The sequence below is a fragment of the Clupea harengus genome, chromosome 20, assembly GCF_900700415.2.
Source record: "Clupea harengus chromosome 20, Ch_v2.0.2, whole genome shotgun sequence".
Classification (NCBI taxonomy): Eukaryota; Metazoa; Chordata; class Actinopteri; order Clupeiformes; family Clupeidae; genus Clupea; species Clupea harengus.
The window spans coordinates 3,992,810-4,004,685 of NC_045171.1; the positions used below are offsets into that span (position 1 = coordinate 3,992,810).

At 43.0% G+C, this 11,876-nt stretch overlaps 1 protein-coding gene across 1 annotated transcript; it reads left to right on the forward strand.

Moving 5' to 3' along the window:
* The first annotated feature begins 2,215 nt into the window (after positions 1-2,215).
* Positions 2,216-10,954, forward strand: foxo4 (forkhead box O4). Its single transcript, XM_012840733.3, has 3 exons — positions 2,216-4,737; positions 4,922-6,430; positions 6,851-10,954. The coding sequence occupies exons 1-2, from the start codon at positions 4,303-4,305 to the stop codon at positions 6,407-6,409; spliced, it is 1,923 nt and encodes a 640-aa protein (XP_012696187.2). The 5' UTR covers positions 2,216-4,302; the 3' UTR covers positions 6,410-6,430; positions 6,851-10,954.
* The last annotated feature ends 922 nt before the right edge of the window (positions 10,955-11,876 follow it).

Below are 11,876 nucleotides of genomic sequence, written 5' to 3' on the forward strand. Positions count from 1 at the left end.
TTGCAAAAAAAGACTTCTCTGAGCATCTCTGGTCTTTGGCATAGAATGTTAGATATTTACTGGCTACAATATTTATTAATCTGCCTGTTGGTAGCATTTCATATTCTTTTTTGATGTTTTTTTGAAAATGCACATAAAAATGAGGTATATCACAAAGGTGTATGTACAATTGTATCTTGAATGAGTTCCTTGAAGGCTCAGCATGACTTGTGGTGACACAAAGTCCACAAAGCTGTTTTCTTCAGTGCCTGCTCAGACAGGAATAAATCAGTTCTTAACCGTTCATCATCAGCTCCCAACTGTGACAGCAGTCTTCTACTCTTCCAGAGTTGTTGTAAATTGGCCTCTGCAGATACATGTGGAACGGAAATATGCACTCAAAAAACAATATGGTGACATATACGTCACATTTGAGGAAGTGAAGAAATAAGGTAGAAAATTATGAAATAGCCCAGAGTTTTTAGAAATTGTAATTGTATTGACAAGGAGGAAAAAGTTTTGGGAGATGGAAAATATTTGTGAAAAATAACACAAAAGTACTGCAAAAGTACACAAAGTATTGCACAAAATCACGTGCCCTTCTCAAAGCTCCATGGGTGAACAAAGGGGTTTGAAAAAAATATACCGCATACTTTCATAAAACATGGTTGGAAATACTGAAACACACAAACACTCTTTGCGTCCCTCACAGAAGTTTTGCAATCTCTTGCAATACATTTGCGCTCTCTTGCAATGATGAATGTATGTACGGACAGAAACACAACGATGCAGACTTCCATTTTCAGTTCAGCAGTTCAGCACAGAGATAGAATGATGCTACGGTTGGAAGAAGTGACAGTGTGTGCATGGTGGCTGCTCTTTGGGCCAGAGCCAGCCCGTGAGGAGCATATTGCCATTGTACTGCAATGCTTCTACTCCAGTGCTAGCACACTGAGAGAAGGGCTGACAGCAGAGAAAACTGGATGCTGTCTCTGCACCTGGAGATGCACACTAAACACAACAGAAGAGCTTAGAACAGCACCAAGGGCTGAATCAAAGGTGGAAGATAATAGGTTGGATCACCAGCCTCAGAACCAGTACCTATCCTCCCTCTGATTAGGGTCTGATTCAAACAATGGATGTAAATTGTCAATCGTCACTTGAGACTCGCATATAATTGAAACGCGGGGCTAAGGATGGAACTGTTCTAAGCATCATACTTTAATTTGTATGAACTTGTATGAACACATTCTTAAAATAGGGAAAATACAGACATTATTCATTTTAGAACTACGCATATCAAAAGCCTGCGCGCGCACCGACATGTTACCCCGAGGACGACAAAGTGTGTTGACGAAGTTGTTATCGTCCTAGTTAAAAACTGAGACTCTCTACCTGAAAAAAAAAAAAAAACAGCTTTATCAGCTGCATAAATAGGTTCTTGTGTAGACTAATTGCGCAATTGTGATGAAACGAAACAACCCCTCTGTCTCGCTGTGGAATGAGGATTGCATCATGCGATGTGTCCTCCACCTCCCACCCTCCAACAAATTCTTGAAGTTGAGCCGTGAGAGTTAGGAGTATGGGAAGTGTAGTTTTTATACAGAAACTGTCGACAACTACCACTACATGCTGTCAAATAATTAAAGGTAAATGTCATGACTGTGTCAATACGGAAAATTACTTTCCCCGGGACCCAGATTCCTTTCATTGTTAGCCTACATAAGCAATTGCATTTGTGTGCAGGCTATAACTGGTAAGAGGAATGGCCCAGCTCCTTGAAAAGGCAAGCATTATAGCCCAATTTAAAACCCAAGATGCATCATGTATCCACTGTTTGTGCATTCTATGTCATAAAACAGCTTTTCTGCATTGATGTTTTCGACAATGGTCTAAAGGTTAATATTATTGAGAGGTAGGTCTAGTCTAATGTGGCCTACAAATCCTGAGGTATTACCTTCATTAAGGATCAACTATAGGACTAGGAAGAAAAACTATGAAGGAGAATTATGAATAGTCTGATTACTTCTTGGAATACACTCCATTTATAGGCTGAACCACTTCTCAGAATTCTCAACGTCTAAGTTCACTAACTAACCTGCAAACCCTATCGAGGTTAATTAAAGAATAAGCCTTTGTCTTGTGATGACGGGACAGCTTAAGCCAGGGCCTGAAAGTATAGCTTTAGAAACGTTACATAACCGGTAGCTCTCCTGTTTTGACTTTGCCTCCGTTTTATTTACTCTCGTAATGGAAGTTATCACATGACTGACTGCATTTCCCAGCAATCCTTCGTGCGCAAACGCAGTGAGCGTTGTCTGGCAGTGGTAAACAGACGTCAGAAGGGAGTCTTCGCCTCGAGTCAAAACAAAACATTACGAAAATGATCAACGATGAATGACTCTTTGACCAACCGCGATATCAAGAAATTGAACGGGAATTGCGATTAAGAAGATTGGGAATTCAAGTTATGAGCCACGTTTGCTTTTCCGATTGTTTCGAGACGGATTTTAACTCATAAATAACAGGAGTTAGCCAGCTAAGTGGCTATCCAACTATTCCAATGTTGTATCTAGCTTGTTAGCACACATTTCAAGTTTGGACTGACCGGACGGGGAGTTTGAGAGAAGTCATCTGAAGAAGGAATATGCACATTCATTCTGAAACAGCTCTCAACGAATTGTCTTAAAAATACAAGGACTTGTTCATCCCACAACTGTTCCACTGGTTTATGCCCGCGCGAGCATCGTGTGCTGCTGCGTCTCGAGAAACATGGCAGATGGTGACGCGCCTGGCCACAACGTGGAGGAGCGTGCAGACTTGAACCATAATACGGATCTGTTTTCTTTTTGTTAGTTCTCAAATACCTAAAAAGACAAGTATGACCAGTGTGACCAGCAAGAATTTGACTCCATTCTTTAATTCTTGACGGACATTACGGCATCATCAAATTAAACGGTACAGATTAAGGTAGTACTGGTAGTCTGATCAATTAGGTCACATTCACTAGTTTCGCTTAAATTAAATATCTTGGCTTTTTTATGTCTATACTTGAAAGTTTTAACTTGATATCACGTCGTAGTTGGCTACGGGTTTTTTTTTAAAAGGAGGAATTTAGTTCGGGAACGCTAACTTTTCAGTTAAATTAATGTATTGACAAGCAGCCTTGATTAGTACTTGTGAGATCAATATCTGTTTTTATTAATAGCCTAAAGCGTGTAACATATTCAGACTGTCAGCAAAAATTGAAAGTTTGAATGCTTTAGAATTAGCATCTGGGCAATTTGGCATTTGGCAAGAGGAGGTTTTGTACGGGTGGGGAAGCACGTTAGAACGTTGTTTACAAGTGTTGGTGGGGGCCCATAAATCAGGTAGCTCTTTTGTAATACTGACCTAGGCTACTATGGTTATCCGATAGTGTAGACTGTCTTGAGTGTCTTTTCATATTCGGTCGGTGTTGAAATGTTTATTTTTTTATCTTTTATTATAAATCAGAATTTAGTAGCGTTCATATAACAGCTTGAAATTAATATAATTGGTCTCTGAGTGAATGATTGGAATTTCTGATGTTATTTATTAGATTCATTCAATTTATTAATGTTTTAAAGAAAACAAGTAACAAAAGCTGAAAAGCTATATACTAATTTAGACTGGATTTTTTCGTACTTGGCACAGTAAATTATGCTACAGCTGAATTGTAGTGAGAGAGTTACTATCTGATTTTTAGGTTGTTGTTGTTGTTCATAGACTCCATCGTTTGGGCTATACAGATGTTTTGATGGGACAGTGTTTCACTTCATCTGAATTTCCTTTGTTCTTTTTTGTAAACAAAGGCACGCCTTTCCAACCCTCCTTGGCTGTCTGTTAATCGGAAGGTTTATGATAGAGAAGATTATTTTGTTCCTCTAATCCCCAATCTGAGGATTAACCGACGCTATATTGGTATATCCAGATTACTACGACTCTTTTCTACCAGACACTCTTCTAATAGGGACTGGAGACGATTTAGTTGAATTATTTTAGGAATATTGAACTTGATTTAGCACAACTGCTAAAACGAATCAAGGAATCCCCACAGGGCTGTCAGAAATAGCGAAACATAACCCAGCGTTAAACCTCTCCCCAAGTCTCCCCCCACCCCCTAAGACCACCGTGACAATTAGTGTAGGTTACACAAATAACGGTGACACATATAGTCTGGCGTGTAGGCTAAAACTTTATTTAAATAAGAAAGAACTGTAATTACATACACGTTTAAATCATTAGCACTTGGCAGTCTTTCTCTGAAGCGCTTGGAAAAACGAAATATCTGAGCCCCCTCACATGATGGAGGAGGACAGCGTACCCCCGATTGACCCAGATTTTGAGCCACAAAGCAGACCGAGGTCGTGTACTTGGCCGTTGCCTAGACCCGACATCTCAGCTGTCAAACCAGAGGCGGCAGACGGCGCAGAGTCAGCCGCGGGAACCCCGCCCGCCGAGGAAGACAAGCATGAGCCTCAGCAAATCACATCGGAGCCCGAGAAAGTGGTCGTCACAGAGGGCGGAGTCGCAGCTGGAGTGGGTGGAGCTACTCCCAGAAAAGGGTCATCCCGGCGCAATGCCTGGGGCAATCAGTCCTATGCGGATTTGATCAGCCAGGCAATTGAAATGTCGCCCGAGAAACGTCTCACCTTGGCGCAGATATATGATTGGATGGTGAAAACGGTGCCCTACTTTAAGGACAAAGGAGACAGCAACAGTTCAGCCGGATGGAAGGTGTGTAATGAGAACATTTCAGTCAAAGTATTGTTAAATATTATATATAACATATTTGCATCATTGCCAATATAATATTTACATATAAATGCATTGTAAATGCTTTGACATCTTGATTATAGTGGTATCACATTTTCTTAAGTGACACTTCCTCCCATGGCATTTTTTTTCCTCACCTTTTCAGAACTCTATCCGACACAACTTGTCCTTGCACAACAAGTTTCTCCGAGTGCACAATGAGTCCACGGGCAAGAGCTCATGGTGGATGCTTAACCCAGAGGGGGGAAAGACCGGCAAGGCCCCGCGGAGGCGTGCGGCCTCCATGGACAACAGCAGCAAGTTGCTTAAGAGCCGGATGCGGGCAAAGCAGACCAAGAAGCTGGCGGGAGCGGCCGGCCTGGGCACGCCCAGTGGTAGCCTGCCAGGCGAAGGTGGCACAGGGGCAGGGGGCGCAGATAGCCCTGGCTCCTCCCAGCAGTTCCCCAAGTGGGGAGTGAACCGCAACAGCCCCTCATCTCGCGGCAGCCTGGACGACTCAGACATGTGGACAAGCTTCCGGCCGCGCACTAGTTCCAACGCCAGCACCCTGAGCGGCAAGCTGTCACCCATCGGCCCGGGACAGGAGGAGGACGACGAGCTGCCTGAGGACAGCCTGCTGGGGAGCTACTCCACGGGCAGCCTGCCCCCCACCCTCACCGAGACCCTCATGGAGGAGCTGGACCTGATCGACGGGCTCACGCTCATGACTGCCCAGCAGGGCGGCGCCAGCCCCAGCACAGCGCCCCCCGCCCCGCCCACACCGTTGCCCTCGGCGTCCACACTGCTGCCCCGAGGGACGGGCTTCCCCTCCTACAGTCGGATGCAGCCATCCAAGCCTGTGCAGAGCCCCCCCCAGCCTGGAGCTCAGACTTCTGTGCAACAGGGCTCCAACCACAGCCCCTCTTCCTATGGCAACTCCCTCTTCAACCCCCTGCCAGGGCCCGGCTCCCACGGGGGGGGCCACTTCGGCACCCGCGTGCCTTCCAGCCTGGAGGCTCTGCTCACCTCTGACTCCCCTCCGCCGAGCGAGGTCATGATGACTCAGGTAGACCCGCTCATGCCCAGCCAAGGAGGGGGAGGGATGCTGGGCCTGCGGGGGGGCATGGTGGGCAGCCAGGCCAAGCCGGCAGGGCTGATGATGGGGAAGGGCCTGGAGCACACCTCTGTGGGGACCATGGGCCTCCCGCCACAGCCTCAACTCCAACCACAGCCTCACCAGCAGCAGCAGCAGCAGCAGCAGCAGCAGCAGCACTCCCAGATGGGCCTCAGCATGCTGCTGTCCAGCATGAGCCCAGATCCCTCTCAGCTGAGCGCCATGAAGAACCAGCATCACGTGCCCGGCGGAGGCCTGCTCCAAGGGGTCGGCGGCGGCGGGGGGAACGGGGGTCCTCAGGGGATGGGCCAGTTTGGCACGCCCTCCTTCTTCATGCCCTCCCAGGACCGCTTGCCCACAGACCTGGACATTGAAATGTTCACAGAGAACCTGGACTGTGATGTGGACTACATCATCAACAGTGACCTCATGGATGGAGACATTATTGACTTCAACTTTGACCCCATACTGGCCGGTGGCCAGGCGTACCCAGGGCCCGCCTCCACACAGGGCTCGTCACACAAGTGGGTCCCCAGCTAACTCTCCAGCCGCTGGGAGCAGGTAATAAGCCCAGAGCAAGCCTTGTGTCCACCTCTGATTGATCTCATGTGATTTGGTCTGCTGTGCTGTAGCGTTCACGTTCTATGAAACCTCTGAATGAACAACATGAATAGCCACGCTCAGGAAGCAATACTCTCAGGATGAAATAATCAAGTTGACATTCCTTGTGAAACTGAATATAGGCAGTACCAGAGACAATTTAAGTAAAAACTAAACGGCCAAAAATACAGATTTTGATTTAAATGGCACTTAAAAATGGCCAGCATAGTCTAACTATTTTCGATGATCTGATAAATAACAGTTAGTCCATACAGAGAATCAGATGGAGTTACAGCATTTACTCTTATCCATGGTGATTTTGTTCACGTGTTTTGAAGGTGGAACTCATGACCTGTGATGCATTTGTGTTTATTCTTGCAGAGCAGCCCTCACCCCCTTACCACACAACACTTGGTGCATAGTTCGATCTTTTTCTGCCTCCGCATTTGCCATTGTACCTCTGATACAAAAAAAAACTAAAATACTTTTTGGGCGAAGATACAAAATGTGGACTACAATTGTTTTATATTTTTTTTGTAGTTGCCGATCTGATATACACATATATATATATATATTTTTGGAAGACAGAGACAGACCTCATTGTTGTTAAGTGCCAATTTGAACCCAAGTGGGGCCAGGGGGGACCGAGGATGGCCGACACAGAGAGACAGTCAACATCAGTTTCAACTTTTTGATTTGTTTTGTTTTCAGAAGGACAAGACAAGACTCTTGTCGTGTGGGGAAAGAAGCACAACTAATAAACTACTAATCAAGTTTATTACGCATTTATTACTAATACCAAAGTAGCTTAGCTTGGACATGGTACTCCTGGTTTTTTTTGCTACTGGACCACTGCTGTGAGAAGCCTGGATCCAGACCGGGGGGCAAGAAGAGGAGTGTGGACTGAGAGGGGTGTTGGTCGGACCTGGATGCCTGGACCTGCTCGTTGCTCAGTGGTACAAAATGTGACATTTTTGTTGGGTTGTCATGTTGGAGCAGAAGTGGGCGGAGGCAAAGCCAGACTGAATTCTTATCCCAAACATTCAGTCGTGCAGTAATTCTGATCGCTTGATTAGTATCTACAGTTGGGCATATGTGACCACCTCCGCTCAGGAAAGGACTTGTGATTTTCTTTTCAGTCGTGCTGATGCATACAGGAGGAGTCATAGGGTGGTGCTTTTTTTGGCTTTTTAATTATTGTGCAGTTAGTTGTGTTAACAGTATGAAGAAATACAATGTGGAATTTTTATACTGGGCATTCAAAGGCAATGTTTCTTTTCTTTCCTTTGCCAACATGTGATTAGTCGGCATAGTGTTATTACTGAAGACAGTATGCCTCTTTTGTAGAATGCAATTTGTTTGAAGTAATTTTTTTTTGCATACTCCAGTTTTGAGCCGGCTAAGCTTGAAACGGGCAAAAATACAACACCGAAGAATCCTTTAGTCCAGCGAAAGGAGTTCCGACCCAAAGTGACGGCGAATCATTTCAGTAGAGGGAAAGGCTTTTGGTTATGCTCTCTTTTGTAGCATGCGACATGGCAGTGTGTGAGAGAAATCTTGAAGGATGCAAAATTGAAATGTGATGTTATGCAAAGGTTATCAGCAAAGAAGGTGTGGTGAAATGGCCCTGAAAGTCTGACTCGGGGCGTGACCAGAATTGATTTCTTACCCAACGCTCTTTCATATATAATACTAACAATCTTTTTGTATTGCGTTTCAATGTCGAAGAGAGAAGATATGAGTATATGGGACTATAGTTTTAATATTCAGTTAAGATAAAAGTTTAAAATTATAATGCATCTTTAACAGATATGCATACTAATCAGAAACATACTGTTAATGTGTTTTTTTTATCTGCAAAAAGTAACTTCAGAGCATTTCTAACGGTAATTTTTATGTATTTTGTTATTTTTGTAAAAGATGAAAAGCATGTACATTTTATATATAACCAAAGGAACACTAAGAACCGCATGTCAGAACGGGGGGAGTGGGAGAGGGGCGGGATGCATTTCAGTGGAGATAAGCTTTACAGAACACAGAACATTCAAACAAGAGTGAACTCCAATCAGATCAGAGCAAGGAGCTGCATCGGGAGGGCCATTCTAGAATGTGCCGCCATGTGACGCCTCACTTGATTGGAGGAGTAGTTTTAGGGAAATGGATTAACTAATTGATCCCTTTCATGAATTGTCCTGGTTAATACTCTCTGCCTGTACTTTTACCTGACGATGGAAGTCAATCTCATCTCAAAAAACGAGACCGAACTGGTTCAACGTAACTTCGACGAATAATGCAATGATTAACTCTCAGGGTAATTTTAAAAGAGACAAAATAAGAATAGTGACCGCAAAAGGTTCCAGAAAATAAGTGTTGAGATAATCATATAGCAATTTGAAATGATTCTTGCTTTCGCTCTGTGAAAAACAAGTGATTGGAAAGACATATAACTAGCAGGCCCCTTTAGAACGTTCAGCATGTTAAAATATATGTTAACGGATAAATATATATTCAATGTTTAATTTTAGGAGGAGAGGTTCATTGGGATTGTGAGTTCACTCAAATTATAAGATGCTGTAATACTGCCAATGAACACTAGAGCATACTGCTGCAGAGCAAAATGTACCAAGCCGTATTTTCTCAATGTTCTCATTTTTCATTCTCTTTATTTTCCATTGAATATATTATTCACGTTTTTGTTGTTGTTTTAGCAGAAAGGACACTTGTATTTATAGTTTTGTCTGAACGTTTTCTCCATTTTTTAATTGAAGCAAAATAGCATTCACTTCAATGTTGATTAGGTTTCTTTCAGGAAATGTAGATGTGCATTTCTTCATCATTTGACTGTAATTGTCCTAACATGTTAGATTTAAAGGTGCAGTATCTAGGATTTAGGGTGATCTATTACCAGAAATGGAAGAGAGTATTCATAATTTTGTTTTATTAAGTGTGTACTCACATGTAACTACGAATCGTGTTTTCATTAGCTTAGAATGAGCCCCTCGTACCTACTTAGGGAGTGGGTCCTCTTCCATGGAGTCTGCCATGTTTCTACAGTGGCCCAAAAGGGACAAACCTAAACACTGGCACTAGAGAGGGCCTTTTGTGTTTTTGTGGAACCTGATGGTCACTGTAGCTTTTCCTACACGCTTGGACAGGGAGAGGTATTCATTTGGTTGAAATCGGCACCCTCACCACTAGATGCCACTAGATCCTACATAGTGCACCTTTAAGACCTGTTGTGTCATGGCATTGTTTTCTAATCACCGGTGCTACAATCTATTATCAATGACTTTTAGAGGGCCAGATACAAATGGGTGGAGTTTAGATTAAAAAAAAAAGGCCTTGAATCATTTATATGCAGCAAAAAAAGGAAATATTTTGAATATGTTTTTTTTTCTAAGAACCCTAGAGTGTAGGATGAAAATATAACCTTTTATTGTGTTCCCCAAGATGTCACTTAAAATAGATTCTCAATAAAACTGTGAATGCAGAGAAATGTCTGGCATTTGGCTGGAGTTTGGAAGCTTTCATCAGCAAAGAAGAATTCATGCAGCGCACCCCACTGTGATTGAGCAGTGAGTGTGTAGGATGGAACAGCTCGTCCGAGTGAGTGTCGGTTTCCATGAACGGTTTACGCCTGTGGCCTTGTCTTTGTAGGGGGTGTCTGGTCTCTATCCTACTTCATACACTGTTCATGCACATGTAGGTGTGTTTATGTGTGTGTGTGTGTGTGTGTGTGTGTGTGTGTGTGTGTGTGTGTCCAGAAAGTGCTGCATATGTGGAGTTGCGTCTGCGAACGAATGCGAGAGCTGAGTGTTGAAGAGTGACTGGATTTACGGAAGAACGTAGCGTGGCTGTGAGTGAGTGAGTGTTGGATCTGCAAAGGCCACAGTGGCTAAGGCGACTGCATGAACAGAGATCTCCCCTCTTCCTGGTTGGACAGTGAAGGAAAAACAATGTGTGAAGTGAAGCGTGATGGTGGCTGGCCCCCCTTCAGACAGTATGCTGGGCCACCCTTTAGACCTTCTGCAGGAGTTCCCTTGCCTTGTCTCTGATTCATGACTATTATTTTCTCCTCCCCCTCCTTTTAAAATAATACCTCTTAAGACTTGTTTTGAACTTTAGTACTTTCTTATATTTTCTCAGTACTTCTTTTTTTTCTACTACTCTTGTTACTTCACTTAATTATGAGTTAGTTTGATTTTACTCTCTTATTTGACTGGGTTTGAAGAGACTTTTAGAGTGCACAGGTTTGAGTTATTTTGGTTGGTTTGTTTGTTTTTTTATGAGGGAGGGAAGGGCTTGTCATGGGTTGTTGAGTTGTGCATAGCCAATACATGTACTTGATTACTTTTGATTGATGTTTTATTATTTCCTCCTCTGTTTTTTCTTCCCAATCTTACTTTACATATTGTAAAGTTAGCCAGATATGACTTTGAAAACAGTCCTGGAGAATGGAATTAAACTTAATCTGTTTAACCAAAATGACCTGTTGTGGTTCCTGGAAGTGTTGTAATATTATTGCTTGGAAACTAAACTACATTTTGGTGATCCTTCCAGATCTGAATTGACATGACAAACAATTGGTATCATGATTGTAGTGATGATTCCATGGCAAACCACTAGGAGGCAGAGTTGCCCATGGAAAAGAGTCTTGGCAGGGATCCAACTCCTGCACACACTAGCGATTCTGAAAACGCAGATCTATGTCTATCTGTCGTTTGATCAATACATAGAAACACATACAAATATTGGTAAGAATTGTAACTGCAACGATGTCTGTGATGCAGTGATTTTAAAACAGAACGTATTTTGTAATTCTATATTTTGCAGAAACTGATTTCAGAGGATACTATTTGGAAGACAATCTGGCCTCTTTGTCCAGCCAGAGTTCTGTATTTGGGAAGAAAGAAACATAACGTAGGGGAAGGCCTATGGAGGAAACACTTCACACGCAGGATGTTGCGTAGCTCTAGAGTGTAAAAATAACCTATGGTGAAAGTGCAGGCTACAGGTTTACCATAAAGTGATTCTGCAAAGCTGTAGCTAGAATGAAACACCAGCATGTTGGAGACATATAATGGGTCCAAATCATTCATATTTTCTCCAGTAGGAATCAAACGTACATATATATAGATCTTGATGCTTAGTTGCTTTGGTCTGTTCACCACCATAGCACATTAAGTCCCTACTGTCATTTTAAATGGATTATCATTTATACAGTACAAATACCAGTCTCCATCGAGGGGGTCAGTGTGGAGGTGGTCAACACCTACAATGTATGTATATGTATGTATGTATATGTGATTTATGTATGTATGTCGGTGAGGTGTATAAGTGTAAACGCAACACACTGAGATGATATCACATATCTTTATAGAAAAAATAAGTTCACATTTTCTGAAGA